Source organism: Papio anubis, chromosome 4, assembly GCF_008728515.1.
Source record: "Papio anubis isolate 15944 chromosome 4, Panubis1.0, whole genome shotgun sequence".
NCBI lineage: Eukaryota > Metazoa > Chordata > Mammalia > Primates > Cercopithecidae > Papio > Papio anubis.
The window spans coordinates 179,141,513-179,158,304 of NC_044979.1; the positions used below are offsets into that span (position 1 = coordinate 179,141,513).

Genomic DNA, 16,792 nt, shown 5'->3' on the forward strand with positions numbered 1-16,792 from the left:
CACCCACTCCCTTCCTGTTGGGGACGGCTCTACCGCTGTGTGGCACCCTAAACAGCACCTCCCCCACCTGCCTTCCACTGGAAGTTCTCAAGTGGGAAATACCTCAGGTTTTCCTTTCAATGCAAAACTGCTTGATTCTGTTTTGCATATTATAAAAGCTTATTCTCAGAGTTCATGTTAAGAGTACAGAATACACAGTCCATGATTCAGAGTTTTCTTTTTTTCCTTTCCTTTCCTTTTTTTTTTTTGGAGACAGGATCTCACTCTGTCACCCAGGATGGAGTGCAGTGGTGCGACTTTGGCTCACTGCAACCTCCACCTCCTGGGTCCAAGTGTTCCTCCTGTCTCAGCCTCCCAAGTAGCTGGGATTATAGGCGCCTGCCACAACACCCCGTTAATTTTTCTATTTTTAGTAGAGACAGGGTTTCACCATGTTGGTCAGGCTGGCCTAGAACTCCTGACCTCAAAGTGATCCACCCACCTTGGCCCCCTAAAAGTATTGGGATTCCAGGTGTGAGCCACCGCGCCCAGCCTGATTCAGAGTTTTCTATCGTCACTTTCAAAGCTCTGTGGACTCACAGGTAGATCCCTCCTTAGTCTTTACTGCCCTCTGATCTGGACAGCCTGAATCCCGCAGCTGTAGTTTTGGCGTACGCTGTCGGACACCTTGGAGGCAAAGTGCAGCTCAGGACACCCTCAGGAATACACTCACATTATGACCCCGGTGCACAGAGACTTTCACCCCCAGTCTTAGCTCTTATCATGTATGATGCTCCCTCTTCTGTCCTGTTTAACACAGCATCACAGGTGGGAAGCCAGCGGGCTGATTCCATGAATGGGAAGTAATCCCTGTTGAAAACTAGGCAGTGTTTTTTAAATAGACAAACTCTCCTAAGATACCTCCCTTTAGGAGCCCACATGGCTCCACGAGAAGCCTCCCGCATCGCAGGGCGCTCGGTGAGGCTGCAGGCTATTCCGCACGTGCACGACAGTGTTGCTGCCTCTCTGTACCGGAGCATAAAGTGTGTGAATGTATCTGAGATCTGGAGCCAGTTATGCTGTGGAATTGGATTTACTCACACTCTTATTTTATGGGAGAAACTGAGGCTTGGGGCCAGGACCTAGAGTCAAAGCAACAACATGCAAAGATGGTGGTTAGGAACGCGGGCCAGAGCGGCAAGGTGTGAATCCTGGGTCCACCACCCGCTTGCTGTGTGAGCCGGGCAATCTCCCCGGCGTCCGTGCCCCCGAGGGGAAGGACCGGCGCCGCGTGGTTCAGACGAAGAAAAAAATCCAAAACAAAGGAGGCAATCTGTAAGGATTTTAAAAATATATCTATTTTGAAAATATTTTGAAAGTAATTAAGATCACTGATTGGGAAGGAAAGAAATCAACACAGTGAAATTTAGGAAGAGAAATGCAAGAGCAGCTGCTGAATCCCGCCCCTTCCACCCCGACGGCACAGCCCGGAAATGAAGCTTATTTTAGGATCACAAGTGCATGCTCTGGTCCACGGAGGATCACTTTAATTATCAGTCTTCTGGCTGAAGGGTCCTGTCCAAAGTCAGGATCAGAAATAGCTCAGCTCGTCGTGCTTGGCTTTGTTGGTCTGGTAGTCAGACAAGGTCAAGGGCTTGTTTTCGTGAGGGAGAGATTTGAACACTCGCAGGTGTACGAAGTCCTCGTCGCCAACGTGCACCTGGGAAGAGAGTGGAGTGAGAGGAGCCTCTGATCCCGAGTCACCTTGCTGCATCCCTCCAGGTCATTCGCAGCCGGCTGAAGACAATCCTGTCTTCTGCTGCAGGTGCAGCCGACGCCTTGCACCCCACATCCCTTAGGGTTCTTAGCTCCCTGGAAGCCCCAGTCCTCCTGAAAGGCCGATGGACACACACAGTAGGATGCTCATCTCAGGGGGCAGCCACAGGGTGCACCAGCACCTGAGACCACAGAGCCCAGGCCTGCGCAGGCGGCTTCCTACCAGCACCCGTTTCGGGCAGGCCCTCCCAGGCCACACTCCACACCACGGAGCCCAGCACCCATTCGGGGCAGGCCCTCCCAGGCCACACTCTACCTTGATGAAGTAGTTTGTCCCCGCGACAACCTGGCTCTTGAACGACACGGCCTTAAATACAGGGAACTTCTTGTTTTCTTTCTCTTCAAGCTGGGACCTCACCTAGGCAGAGGGGACATGAGGATGTCTCAGCGGCTTCTTAGATTCCCTCCTGCTGGAGTAACTTGCACGCACGTGCACACACACACAACACTGGCTCTTCACACAATTGTCTCTTACAACTGAAGGGACATTTAAACTGTTAGCCTAATAATAAAGTAGAAAAAAACAGTTCCAGTCGGGTACGGTGGCTCAAGGCTGTAATCCCAGAACTTTGGGAGGCTGAGATAGGCGGATCACTTGAGGTCAGGAGTTTGAGACCAGCCTAGCCAAATGGCGAAACCCCGTTTCTACTAAAAATACAAAAATTAGCTGGGCGTGGTGGCGAGCACCTGTAATCCCAGCTACTCGCGAGGCTGAGGCAAGAGAATCACTTGAACCTGGGAGGCGGAGGCTGCAGTAAGCCGAGATCAAGCCACTGCACTCCGGCCTGGGCAACAAGAGCAAAACACTATCTAAAAAAAGAAAATTAAATTGGGCCAGGCAGGGTGGCTCATGCCTGTAATCTCAGCATTTTGGGAAGCTGAGGTGGGTGGATCACTTGAGGTCAGGAGTTCGAGACCAGCATGGCCAACATGGTGAAACCCTGTCTCTACTAAATATAGGAAAATTAGCAGGGTGTGGTGGCAGGCGCCTGTAGTCCCTGCTACTTGGGAGGCTAAGGCAGAAGAATCACTTGAACCCCAGAAGCAGAGGTTGCAGTGAGCCGAGACCGTGCCACTGCACTCCAGCCTGGGCGACACGGTGAGACTCTGTCTCAAAGAAAAAGGCCAGGTGTGGTGGCTCACAACTGTAATCCCACCACTTTGAGAGGCCCAGGCACGCAGATCACTTGAAGTCAGGAGTTCGAGACCACCCCTGCCCATGTGGCAAAACTCCATCTCTACTAAAAATATAAAAATTAGCTGGGTGTGCTGGCTCACACCTGTAGTACCAGCTACTTGAGAGGCTGATGCAGGAGAATCGCTTGAACCCGAGAGGCAGAGGTTGCAGTGAGCCGAGACTGCGACACTGCACTCCAGCCTGGGCAACAGAGTGAGACTCCATCTCAAAAAAAAAAAAAAAAAATTAAATCTAACGTAGTTTAAAAGTACTCTGGGGTCAGGCACAGTGGTTTCTCCCTGTGATACCAAAACTTTGGGAGGCCAACGCCGGAAGATTGCTTGAGCCCTGGAGTTGGAGACTCCATCTCTAAAAAATAAATAACATACAAAAACTAGCCGGGCGAGGTGGCGGGCGCCTGTAGTCCCAGCTACACGGGAGGCTGAGGCAGGAGAATGGCGTGAACCTGGGAGGCGGAGCTTGCAGTGAGTGGAGATCCTGCCACTGCACTCCAGCCTGGGAGACAGAGCGAGTCTCCGTCTCAAAAAATAAATAAATAAATAAATAAATAATAAAGAAAGAAATAAATAAATAACATCAGCCAGATGTGGTGGCATGCTTCTGTGATCCTAGCTACTGGAGAGGCTGAGGTGGATCGCTGGGGTCCTGGAGTCCGAGGTTACCGTGAGCGATGACCGCACCACTGTAGACCAGCCTGGGAGATATGGTGGGACGCTGTCTCAAAAAAAAAAAAAAGTGCTCTGGCTGCTGCCTAGGTTAGCGGCTAAGCACAAGAGTGTACCGGAGTGACGAAGCCCGTCCCAGAGAATTAGGGGTTTAGTTTAAAAAAAAAAAAAACGGGCCGGGCACAGTGGCTCACGCCTGTAATCTCAGGACTTTGGGAGGCCGAGGCAGGTGGATCACGAGGTCAGGAGATCAAGACCATCCTGGCCAACATGGTGAAACCCCGTCTCTACTAAAACACAAAAAATTAGCCGGGCGTGGTGGTGCACGCCTGTAGTCCCAGCTACTCAGGAGGCTGAGGCAGGAGAATCGCTTGAACCTGGGGAGTGGAGGTTGCTGAGATCGCACCACTGCACTCCAGCCTGGCAAGAGAGCAAGACTCCATCTCAAAATAAACAAACAAAAAGAAAGTGGCAGGAAGCACACCAGTTGGGAAAGAAAGGGAGTCACCCAGTATTACCAGTAGCGGAGCCACCAGGGCAACCTGGCCCAAGGCCCCACCACCTCCCAGCGCCAGGGAGGGCCTTTGCTGGGACAGGCTGGAGAAGAGAGGCCTGGGGCCCTGGCAGGAAAGGCTGGGGAGGTGGGGAGGGGAAGGTGCCCTCCTGCCCCCCAGGTTCTCTGCTGAAGGCCGCCATGCTTCTCGCTGCATGGGCACAGTGGCTACCTGTGTCTGGAGACCAACCTGTATGCCCCTCTCCCAGCAATATCCAGTGGGCCTGCGGGGACACACCAGTGTGGCAGCCCTCACCCCTAGTCACTGAGGGCTCAGGTTGGGTCTCGCCCACAGACCCGCCCCAGGGCATGGGAGGATGAGCACTGGCCCCTCTCTTTGCTGTTTCGGGAGCAGGAGTAGGAAAGTCTGCAGGGCATGGCAGGAAACCCCCGGGAGGCTGTGCACCGTGGAGGTGCTGGTTCCAGGCCAGGCCGCCTGTGCAGCGCGGGCACTGACGTGGGCACCGACGCCACTGACAGGGAGCAGCATGGGCCGGCCTCTCACCGGGGGAGCCCTGAAAGGCAGGATCAGTTAGAAAGCCGCAAGTGACCAACCAGTCACCTGTGTCGGGGCTGTCCACAGTGGGGCAGACGGGCTGCGAAGGCGCAGGGGTGGCTCTGGGGGAGGGTCCCCCATGCAGTGGCACAGAATGAGGAACTCTGCTGGCCTTAGGGCTCAAGTCAGGCTCTGGTCTCCACCCTCCTTGTCTGCAAAGTGTGATAGGAACACTCAGCCCGAGCGCTCCCATAAGGAGTCGGTAAGACAGGGCCTGACTAGGGGGTGTCCAGGAAGCGCCCCTGCCCCTCCCTCCCGCCCTTCCTTAGAGACCAGCCGGCAAATGGGCTGCCTGGTTCATACGCCTGCCTTAACGCCCCTCCCAGTCGCCACGGCTGGGCCCACTCAGGTCACTTGAGACAGGGACTCCTTTCTCCTGGCTGCAACAAGAACTCATTCGAAGTTCAGAGTGGGTGACAATGCGGGATGTCTTAGGCCTGGAAAGCCAGGAAACGGGTAAGGGGAGCTGGGTAGGCTTCTATGAGTGGCTATGGGGGAAAGGAACCACTTTTCCAGGTGCGGCTCCCACAAGCAGCCTGGGCAGGCACCGGCCGGACAAAAATGCCTCATTTCCAAAGGTGTCATGAGACTGACTCATTCTGCCCTTCTTCCCGCAGTCAGATGGTCAAAAACGCTTGAGTGATGAGGCTGTGGGCTGATCACATTCAGGAAGCAGCAGAGGGGCGGAAAGATAAAAGGAGAAAGAAGGCTGGGCAGGGCTCACGCCTGCAGTCCCAGTGAGAAAGAAGGCTGGGCGGGGCTCACCCCCGCAATCCCAGCACTGTGGAAGGGTGAAGCTGGAGGGCCACTTGAGCCCAGGAATTTGAGACTAGCCTGGCAACATGGTGAAACCCCGTCTCTACTAAAAATACAAAAATTAGCCAGGCGTGGTGGCGTGCACCTGTAGTCCCAGCTACTCAGGAGGCTGAGGCAGGAGAATCACTTGAATCCGGGAGGTCAAGGCTGTGCCACTGCATTCCAGCCTGGGTGACAGAACGAGACCCTGTGTCAATAAATAAATAAATAAAAATAAAGGAAAAGAAATTTGTTTCCCTTTTCTTCTCCTTACTCAAAACACAGGCCAGACCAGCCTGGCCAACATGGCGAAACCTCGTCTCTACTAAAAATACAAAAATTAGCCTGGTGTGGTGGCACGTGCCTGTAATCCCAGCTACTCGGGAGGCTGAGGCAAGAGAATAGCTTGAACCCAGGAGGCAGAGGTTGCAGTGAGCTGAGATCATGCCACTGCACTCCAGCCTAGGCAACAGATCGAGACTCTGTCTCAAAGAAAACAAAAACAAAACAAAAACAGGCCTCGGCTGGGCATGGTGGCTCACACCTGTAATCCCAGCACTTTGGGAGGCTGAGGCGGGCAGATTACTTGAGGTCAGGAGTTCAAGACTAGCCTGGCCAATCTGGTGAAACCCCGTTTCTACTAACAATACAAAAATTAGCCGCGCATGATGGTGCATGCCTGTAATCCCAGCTACTCAGGAGGCTAAGGCAGGAGAATCTCTTGAACCTGGGAAGTGGAGGTTGCAGGGAGCCCAGATTGTGCCACTGCACTCCAGTCTGGGCAACAGGGTGAGACTCCGTCTCAAAAACAAAAAACAAAAAACCCAGGCCTCAGCATCGCCTGGACCTGTTCCTGCTTGGGGCATCCACTTGGTCACCAACTATGACAGGGAGGTGGGCCCGGCCTGTGCTCCACCGGAGGGGCTTCCTGCAGAGGACCTGCTCACTGAAGCCCCTCTAGAATCCTCTGGAAGGTGCAAAGCAACAAGACGTCCATTTTACAGACGAGGAAACCGAGGCACAGGGAAGGTTGCCCTCTGCAACCCAGCCCAGTTTTTATCTTGTTGTTTTTTTGTGTATTTTAACTTTTTATTTAGACTTACAGTTTGAAACAGTGTTAGAATCAGAAGCGTGTAAAGAAACCCGTAGAACCTTTGTGCAGATACGCTTAAGTTTTTAACCCATGTGCCTTATCGCTGAGGACCTCTTGCACTCTCTCATGATATTTTGCCTGAACTAGTTGAGGATATTGACAAAGATTCTTGCTTGGCCAAACTGTAGTCGGGCTCCTGAAGCGCCTAGGCCACCTGCACGCTTCCTTGAAAATCCAGTTTTAGCAAGAAGCCTGGCTAAGTCCGTTTGGCCAGACCCTCCCCACCCGCTTGCTATCGGGTCACCGTGAAGTTTGGAGCCGGCTGCTCACCTGCGCCATCGCCGGCGACGCCCGATCACCCTGCCTGCCTGAAGCCTGAAGCGCCTCATGCCTGGGGTTTCCCCTCAGGGACTGTCCATCCAGGGACCGCACCCTGCTCCGGGGCTATCAGTTCCCACTTGCCCTTGATGTATTCAGCGGAGCCCAGTGTCTCCCCAGCGGCGTCCCAGGCGCGGCCCCCTCCCCTGCACACTCACGCGCAGCGCCCGAGCGGAGGGAGGCCTCTCACGGCCACAGCCCGGCCAGCCCGGGGGTCCAGGGCCGAACCCGCCCGCCCAGGTGCGCAGCGGGGCCGAAGTGGCTTCTCCGGCTGCAGGAGCCGCAGCCGCGCCCTGAGGCTCAGTCGGGACCCCAGGCCGGCCCGGTGCCCGCGGCCCACCCACCTGGTCGGCGATGTCCTGGGTCTCGGCGGTGGCCGGCTGCACGGCGGAGGGCGCCCCGCACATCATCTTGGCGGCGACGGAGGGAACCTGGCGAGGGGACTCGGCGACGGGACGCGGCGGCTCCTCTGCTCAAGTAGGCGCTGCGGTCACGTGACACGCGGGCCGAACCAAGGCGCGGGGAGGAGGGACCTTGGCTTGGGCGTCCCCTGCGGGGTCGCGGTGGCCCCGCAAGAAGGGGCGCGCGGGGCGGGGCGTAGGGCGGGGCGCGGGGCGGGGAGCCTGGCTACCACGCTCCGCGGGCTCGGTCTCCGCGCCCAGGGCCGGTGTCGGGAAGCAGCGCCCCCCTCCCGGGGTTGGTGTGGTCTTTCCAGGCGCCGAGTCACAAGGACTGGGGCGGGGGCGCGGCCGGGTGTCGCCGGTGGGTTGGGCGCGCAGGGTGGGACCATGGGGAGGGGCAGTCGGAGGGGGAGCCGTCCTGCAGTGTGGCGGGGTCCGGGCCGCGCACGAGGGAGGGCACGGGTGGGGTGGGCGCAGCGCTACAGGGGTCAGGGGTTCAGGCCCTGCGGGAGCAGGTGTGCTGGCTGCCGTGGACATCACCGCTTGTGACCCAGGACACTGAAGGCTGAAGCGGGTGGACAGAGGGGCCCAGGGAGGGGGAGACGCGCCCATGCGCCCCAGGCTGGGTGGGGACAGGGGGTAGATCAGACGGATGAGAAGAAGGCAGGGTTCTCTGGTGGAATTGGAATTTGAGTTTTAGGATTTCTTTTCTTTTTTCTTTTCCTTTTTTTTTTTTTTTTCTTTTTTTTTTCTTTCTTTCTTTTTTTTTTTTTTTTTTGAGACAGAGTCTCGCTCCGTCGCCCAGGCTGGAGTGCAGTGGCTCAATCTCGGCTCACTCTAACCTCTGCCTCCCGGGTTCAAGCGTTCCTCTTGCCTCAGCCTCCCGAGTAGCTGCGATTTCAGGAGCGCACCACCACGCCCGGCTAATGTTTGTGTTTTTTGTAGAGACGGGGTTTCCCCATATTGGCCAGGATGGTCTCGAACCCTGACCTCGTGATCCACCCGCCTTGGGCTCCCAAAGTGCTGGGATTACAAGCATGAGTCACCGAGCCTGACCTCTTTTTTTTCTTTCTTTCTTTCGTTCTTTTTTTTTTTTTTTTTTTTTTTTTTTATTTTAGACAGGGTCTTGCTCTGTTGGACAGGCTGGGGTGCAGTGGCCTGATCACAACTCACTGCAGCCTGGACCTCCTGGGCTCAATTGATCTTCCCACCTCAGCTGCTATAGTAACAGGCTCACCCTACCACACGCATATACAGATAATTTCACCATGTTTCCCAGACTGGTCTGGAACTTCTGAGCGATCTGTCCACCTCGGCCTCTCAAAGTGCTGGAATTAGTGGCATGAGCCACTACACCTCTATTTTTTTTTTTTTTTTTTTTTTTTTTGAGACAGAGTCTTGCTGTGTCGCTGAGGCTGGAGTGCAGTGGAACGGTCTCGGCTCACTGCAAGCTCTGCCTCCTGGGTTCACGCCATTCTCCTGCCTCAGCCTCCCGAGTAGCTGGGACTACAGACGCCCACAACCACGCCTGGCTAAGTTTTTGTATTTTTAGTAGAGACGAGGTTTCACTGTGTTAACCAGGATGATCTCCATCTTCTGACCTCGTGATCCACCTGCCTCGGCCTCCCAAAGTGCTGGGATTACAGGCATGAGCCACCGCGCCTGGCCTGCACCCCTAATTTCTTTAAAAACTGTTTTTGTAGAGATGGAGTCTCACTATGTTGCCCAGGCTGGTCTTGAACTCCTAGGCTAAAATCAATCCATCCCCCGAAGTGCTGGGATGACAGGCTTGAGCCACCACACAGGCCCTTTGGTTTAGGATTTGTGTTAGACTGGACCACCTGGGAAAGGGAGGGGTCGCTTGCCTTATTTGGGGTGGGGGTGGGGCCTGTGCTAGGCACCTGTTGGTGTGATTGGCTCTTCAAAATGACCAGACACCCCACCCAAGGGCTGTCCCTCAGGGGGACTGGTCCGCTCCTGGGTAGAAGGCCCAAGCAGGAGCGGCCCATGAATGAGTTATGGGGGCCTTTCCCTTACCTGCCAGGGCACAGCCTGGTCTGTCACTTCAGGCAGTCAGGTGTGGTTGAAGCCTGGGGGGAGCTGGGCAGAGACCTGCATCATTGTTGAATGAGTGAAGGCAGATTTGACCCCACGAACATGGAAAACTCTTCTATGTGGAAAACAAAGCATCAGAGGGAAAAATGGTCAAGAGAAAGGGATGTCCGCTGCTTGTGCAGGTCCTGCGGCTCCGTGGGGCTTGTGCTGTGGAAGGTGTTGGCCTTGAGGCCTTTGGTCCTGAGGTGCCTCCTGGAGTCGGATCCTCACTCTCCAGGCTGGAACTGGGTCCTAGGTGCCTCCATTGTACAAATAGGAGGATAACAGCTGTGGAAATAAACAGAGCCCACGCACATGAGAACAAAAGGTCATTTATTCAGGGCTTGCTGTACAAGGGAGTCGCCATCCTCTCTTGTGTTGACCGAGATTCCTCAGCAGGCGGAGGCAGGGCCAGGGAAGAGCCTGGAATGGGAAGGGGAGGCTCAGGTGCACTTAAGGGAGGCTGTGGCCTGGGAGCCGGAAGAGGGGCTCACTAGGAGTGTGACCACGACAGGTCTGTTGCCCAGGGTGTGGGAAGTCAGCACACTGCCACCCAGGGTTTGCAGCAGACAGTTTGGACCACAAGGCTGTAACTGAGAGGAGACCTCAAATCCACCTCCCTGAGGAGTATGGGGCTGGGGACTTGTAGGGGTTTGGAGTGGGCTGAGGGCGGGGGCCGCTGATGGGTGGAGGCGTGCAGGGTGAAGTCATGGGGTGGGGTTGAAGAAGCTGTGTTTTCATGCTGGTTCACTTCGTCTGTGGGGCTCTTCAAGCTGGTTGACCGGGAATTAAGGATCTGAAACATCTTAAGGAGTTCTTAAACAAAAGAACCAAAGTCTCATGATTCTGAAGTCAGCGATTCCATCTGTAGCAACAGTGGGAGTGCAGATGGTCACTAGTGCTACGTGACTCTCAGAAGGAAGCGGGCTAAAGTGTAGCCTGACGAACACTCAGTCATCCTTCTCTCCCTGCCTCCCCCCTCCTGCCTCCCCCTCCTTCCCTCTCTCCCTGCCTCCCCCCTCCTTCCCTCTCTCCCTGCCTCCCCCCCTCCTCTCTTTCTCTCTCTCTGTCTCTTTCTTTCTTTCTTCAGAGTCTCGCTCTGTCATCCAGGCTGGAGTGCAGTGGCGTGATCTTGGCTCACTGCTGTAACCATTGCCTCCCAGGTGCAAGCAATTCTCCTGCCTCAGCCTCCCAAGTAGCTAGGATTACAGGTGCATGCCACCATGCCCAGGTAATTTTTGTATAGAGACGGGGTTTCACTATGTTGGCCAGGCTGGTCTTGAACTCCTGACTTCAGGTGATCCACCCGCCTCGGCTTCCGAAAGTGTTGGGATTACAGGCATGAGCCACCACACCCGGCCTGTAACTCTATTTCTGCTGAATGCTCAGTTATAACTCTGTCCAGAACCTGGGCTGACCGTGGCTCCTGTGGCCCCTCCCAGAAGCAACTCAGTACAAGAGGACAGCTTCCCATGATTTCATCTCTGACCCACTCGGCCAACAGCAAGCACCCATTGCCTAGTCACCCCAACCCCTTCCCCCAAACTACCTTTGAAAAACCCTAACCCTCAGGCCCGCGATGAGATTGATTTGAGTAATCACTCCATCTCCCTTGTGGCATGGCCAGCCTCACATCAATTCACTTTTTTTTTTTTTTTTCTGAGACAGAGTCTCCCTCTGTCTCCCAGGCTAGAGTGCAGTGATGCAATCTTGGCTCACTGCAACTTCCGCCTCTCAGGTTCAAGCGATTCTCCTGCCTCAGTCTCCCGAGTAGCTGGGATTACAGGCATGCATCACCACGCCCAGCTAATTTTTGTATTTTTAGTAGAGACGAGGTTTCACCGTGTTGGTCAGGCTGGTCTCAAACTCCTGACCTCAGATGATGAACCCCCCTCGGCCTCCCAAAGTGCTGGGATTACAGGCGTGAGCCACCACACCCGGCAATTAACTTTCTTTACTGCAATGCCATCGCCTTTGTACAGCAGGCTGGAAAAACCTGTTGGGCAGTTCCACCTCGGCTTCCCAAAGTGCTGGGATTACGGGCATGAGCCATCACGCCCAACCATACTGACTTTTACCTCCCATTCTTTGATGCCAGAGTTTTTCATTTTACTAAAGGCAAGGGAGAAAGACCAAATACCTTGTCTCCCCACTTAGAGAATGAAAAAGAAAAAAAATATGAATATTTCTTATCTGAGAAAAGTGAACTCTTTTTTTTTTTTTTTTTTAAAGACAGGGTCTCGCTGTGTCACCCAGGCTGGAGTGCAGTGGTGCGATCGTGGCTCACTGCAAGCTCTGCCTCCCGGGTTCACGCCATTCTCCAGCCTCAGCCTCCCAAGTAGCTGGCACTACAGGGGCCCACCACCACGCCTGGCTATTTTTTTGTGTTTTTAATAGAGACGAGGTTTCACCATGTTAACCAGGATGGTCTTGATCTCCTGACCTCATGATCTGCCTGCCTTGGCCTCCCAAAGTGCTGGGATTACAGGCATGAGCCACGGCGCCCAGCCTTCTTCTTCTTCTTCTTTTTTTTTTTTTTTTGTTGTTGTTGAGATGGAGTTTCGCTCTTGTCGCCCAGGGTGGAATGCAATGGCAAGATCTCGGCTCACTGCAGCTTCCGCCTCCTGCATTCAAGCAATTCTCCTGCCTCAGCCTCCCGAGTAGCTGGGATTACAGGCGCCTGCCACCACATCCAGCTAATTTTTGTATTTTTAGTAGAGACAGGTTTTCACCATGTTGGTGTTGGCCAGGCTGGTCTCGAACTCCTGACTTTGTGATCTACCCACCTTGGCCTCCCAAGGTGCTGGGATTACAGGCGTGAGCCAACACGCCTGGCCGAAAGCAAACCCTTTTAAGTTGTCAAGCCCTGAGAGATATTAAAATAAGACAGCAATCACATGCTGTTTCTCCTAGACCTGTGTCGCCATCTCTGGAAACTAGTTCCTCTCACCACAAGTAGCTTGAAGTGAACCTAATGATGCTGCACACAGGACACTGTAATCCATACAATGTATAGCCAATCACTAATCAATATTATTTCTGTAAACCAATGAGAATTCCTGATAGACAACTTTGCATCAGCCTGCTCCTTATCCCCCTTTTGCCTTTAAAAACCTGCTTGTTGGCCGGGCATGGTGGCTCACACCTGTAATCCCAGCACTTTGGGAGGCCAAAGCGGATGGATCACCTGAGGTCAGGAGTTCGAGACTGGCCTGGCCAACATGATGGAAACCCGTCTCTACTAAAAATACAAAAAAAAAAAAAAAAAAATTAGCTGAGCATGGTGTCAGGTGCCTGTAATCCCAGCTACTTGGGAGGCTGAGGCAGGAGAATCACATGAACCTGGGAGGCGGTTGCAGTGAGCTGAGATTGTGCCATTGTACTCCAGCCTGGGCGACAGAAGCGAAACTCCGTTTCAAACAAACAAAACAAACAAAACAAACTTAACGAAGGTCAAAAGCAGCACTCCCAAGGCAACGTGGAATATCCTGCTGTCCTCAGCTTTAGCCCACGCACAGTCTCTACGCCAATCCTACCTCAGAAGGAAGAACTTCAACAAGGAAGAAAGGATGAAGGATGACAAGACCTGAGGGCACCTCAGAGACTTTGAACATCACTCACATTTGAAATCTGCATTCAGAAGGATCAAAGTTTGAAACTTAAACTATTTCAGACTCTCACTTGCTTGACTTTTCTTCTGTGTGCCTTCTTCCTCAGCATGCGGATCCAGGTTTCTTGGGGATTTTTTTGGGCTTCCTGTTAACACTCGTAAGCAGGTGACTCATACACCTGTTCCTGGTTCCAATTAGTTGTTTGTGTTTCCATTATGCAAGAGTTTCATGGGAATTTGTTGTTAATTAAATTCTAGACATCAGAGGGTCTCAGCCCAAGCAATAGGTGATGGGGCCTGCGGGCCCCGTCCCAGCCCCCTGTTCATGAACCTGTAGGCGGTGCTGCGGGGAGCTCTGCCTGGTGCGAAAACTGCTGACACGGTGCGCTGAAGTCAAAACCCCTCTGTTGCAGGATGTCCCAGCGGGCCTCAGGTCCTCCCTGTTTGCTGAGCTTGTGTTTCAGCTGCCTTTCTTTCCCACTGCAAGCCCCACCTTCTTCCAAAAGCTGCTGATAGATCCAAAACCCTGCAAACTTCTACTCAGGTTGCAACATGCAACGTGAATTCCAGTACTCTCTCATTTCTATTTGAGGATTTCACAAAAGCCAGTGGCTTCCAAGGAAAAAGGCCTGAGACCGGGCATGAACTATTCACCCTTGCATCTGGCTGTGCGCCTTACTCACACATCCCTCTCATACGTCTATGTTTGCTGTTAAGGAGCCCCTACTGCAAGTATGCAAGTATGGGGAGAAAAGAAAGAAAAAGAGGGAAGACCAGGCGCGGTGGCTCAAGCCTATAATCCCAGCACTTTGGGAGGCTGAGACGGGCGAATCATGAGGTCAGGAGATCAAGACCATCCTGGCTAACACGGTGAAACCCCGTCTCTACTAAAAATACAAAAAAAATTAGCCAGGCATGCTGGTGGGCACCTGTAGTCCCAGCTATTCAGGAGGCTGAGGCAAGAGAATGGCATGAACCTGGGAGGTGGAGCTTGCAGTGAGCCGAGATCGCGCCACTACACTCCAGCCTGGGTGACAGAGTGAGATTCCGTCTCAAAAAAAAAAAAAAGAGAAAAAAAGAAGAAAAAGAGGGAAACAACCAGTGAGCCGGGGAGGGAGGCCCACGGGGCACTTGCCTGTTGGGCAATACAAGGAAAACTGCTCAGAACCCATGTCGTCAGCAGCATTCGAAACACACAAGAGCGAGATGGTGGCAGGAGTCGCATCAAACTCATCCTGCATGGGCACCACCCGGACGGACAGATCAGTCAGCGGTGGGTGTGCAGTGCGCTGTGGGCTGTGTCATAGCGATGTGGTGCCCAACACCTCCCTGTGTGACTAAGTCCCGCCGTAGGATGACTAAGCAGGACCAGACCAGAAACTGGATGAGCTTCTAAGAGCATGGCCTGCTTGACACTGTTACAGGAAAGGGGTCCCGATCCGGACCCCAAGAAAGGGTTCTTGGATCTCTCGCAAGAAAGAATTCAGGGCAAGTCCACAGAGTAAAGTGAAAGCAAGTTTATTAAGAAAGTAGAGGAATAAGAGAATGGCTATTCCATAGAGCAGCCCTGAGGGCTGCTGGTTGCCCATTTTTATGATTATTTCTTGATGATATTCTAAACAAGGGGTGGATTATTCACACCTCCCCTGTTTAGACCATATAGGGTAACCTCCTGATGTTGCCATGGCATTTGTAAACTGTCATGGCGCTGGTGAGAGTGTAGCAGTGAGGATGACCCAGAGGTCACTCTCATGGCCATTTTGGTTTTGGTGGGTTTTAGCTGGCTCCTTTACTGCAAACTGTTTTATCAGCAAGGTCTTTATGGCCTGTAGTTTATACGGACCTCCTATCTCATCCTGTGACTAAGAAGGCCTCAGCCGTCTGGGAATGCAGCCCAGTAGGTCTCAGCCTCATTTTACCCAGCTCCTATTCAAGATGGAGTCGCTCTGGTTCAAACACCTCTGAACATGTTCATGCATTGTTTAACCCACAGTAGATAAACCTGAGGCTAAGCCCTTGATTGATAATTCTCGAGAGCATATCACCAATCAGGAAAATGAATAGTGGTGGCCAGGCACGGTGGCTCATGCCTGTAATCCCAGCACTTTGGGGGACCAAGGTGAGAGGGTCACTTGAGCCCAGGAGTTCAAGACCAGACTGGGCAAAGTAATGAGACCCCATCTGTGATGATTAATACTGAGTGTCCCAAAGTACTGATGCCGGGTGTGTCTGTGAGCGTGTTGCCAAAGGAGATCAGCACTGGAGTCAGTGGACTGGGGAAGGCGGACCCACCCTCAATCTGGGTGGGCACCATCTAATCAGCTGCCAGCATGGCTGGAATATAAAGCAGGCAGAAAAATGTAAAAAGATGAGACCGGCCTAGCCTCCCAGCCTACATCTTTCTCCCGTGTGGATGCTTCCTGCCCTGGAACATCAGACTCTTTACGTTCTTCAGTTTTGGGACTCAGACTGGTTCTCCTTGCTCCTCAGTTTGCAAACAGCCTACTGTGGGACCTTGTGATCATGTGAGTTAATAGTTAATAGTTAATAAACTCCCCTTTATATATCTCTCTCTACAGAAATAAAAAATTAGCCAGCTGAAGTGATGCACACCTGTGGTCCCAGCTATTCAGAAGGCTGGGGTGGGAGGATCACTTGAGCCCTGGAGGTCGAGGCTGCAGTGAGCTGTGATTGCAACACTGCACTCCAGCCTGGGAGACAGAATGAGACCCTGTCTCTTAAAAATATTTTTTTTTTTTTTTTGAGACGGAGTCTTGCTCTGTAGCCCAGGCTGGAGTGCAGTGGCCGGATCTCAGCTCACTGCAAGCTCCGCCTCCCGGGTTCACGCCATTCTCCTGCCTCAGCCTCCCGAGTAGTTGGGACTACAGGCGCCCGCCGCCTCGCCCGGCTAATTTTTTGCATTTTTAGTAGAGACGGGGTTTCACCGTGTTAGCCAGGATGGTCTCGATCTCCTGACCTCGTGATCCACCCATCTCGGCCTCCCAAAGTGCTGGGATTACAGGCTTGAGCCACCGCACCCGGCCTCTTACAAATATTTTTAAAAATTAAAAAAAATAAAATACAGTAGTGAGACATTTCAGGCCATTTAAAAATTTGAAATTATGGTCTTTAATATTCATTAAAAACTAGGTCATGTTTTCTTGTTTCCACCTCTACCCCAGGGGAAAAAGAGAAAATACAGTGAAAAAGAGGTTTAAACTTAGTTTTTCTTCAGGTTGAGCCCTAGTGTGACTTTCAGTCAGAAATGGGTTATACTGTGGCCAGGCGCGGTGGCTCATGCCTGTAATCCCAGCACTGTGGGAGGCTGAGGTGGGCTGATCACTTGAGGTCAGGAGTTCAAGACCAGCCCTGGCAACATGGCAAAACCCTGTCTCTACTGGAAATGCAAAAATTAGCCAGGTGTGGTGGTGGGCACCTGTAGTCACAGCTACTCGGGAGGCCAAGGCAGGAGACACTTGAACCCGGGAGGTGGAGGTTGCAGTGAGCTGAGATCGTGCTACTGCACTTCAGCCTGGGTGACAGAGCAAGACTGTCTCAAAAAAAAAGTCGGGGGGGGGGTGCTTACATCGGAGAGTGTTTTTGTTTCTGCCTTCAAAGGTCATGCCAGGAGAAG

General features: G+C 53.1%; 1 protein-coding gene across 1 annotated transcript; it reads right to left on the reverse strand.

Annotated features, from left to right (window-relative positions):
• Positions 1 to 1,315: 1,315 nt before the first annotated feature.
• CSTB (cystatin B) lies at positions 1,316 to 7,634 on the reverse strand. The gene is made up of 3 exons (XM_003895417.4): positions 7,398 to 7,634; positions 2,072 to 2,173; positions 1,316 to 1,699 (listed from the first exon to the last, which is right to left on the reverse strand). Exons 1-3 carry the CDS (start codon positions 7,461 to 7,463, stop codon positions 1,571 to 1,573), a joined length of 297 nt encoding a protein of 98 aa, XP_003895466.1. The 5' UTR covers positions 7,464 to 7,634; the 3' UTR covers positions 1,316 to 1,570.
• Between the last annotated feature and the right edge of the window lie 9,158 nt (positions 7,635 to 16,792).

Excerpts from the sequence above, each read along its gene's own strand:
- CSTB (XM_003895417.4), bottom strand. The coding sequence starts at position 7,463 with ATGATGTGCGGGGCGCCCTCCGCCGTGCAGCCGGCCACCGCCGAGACC. Across the intron at positions 2,174-7,397 it reads CCCAGGACATCGCCGACCAG|GTGAGGTCCCAGCTTGAAGA; the intron begins GTGGGTGGGCCG and ends CCCTCTGCCTAG. Across the intron at positions 1,700-2,071 it reads GGACAAACTACTTCATCAAG|GTGCACGTTGGCGACGAGGA; the intron begins GTAGAGTGTGGC and ends CTCTCTTCCCAG.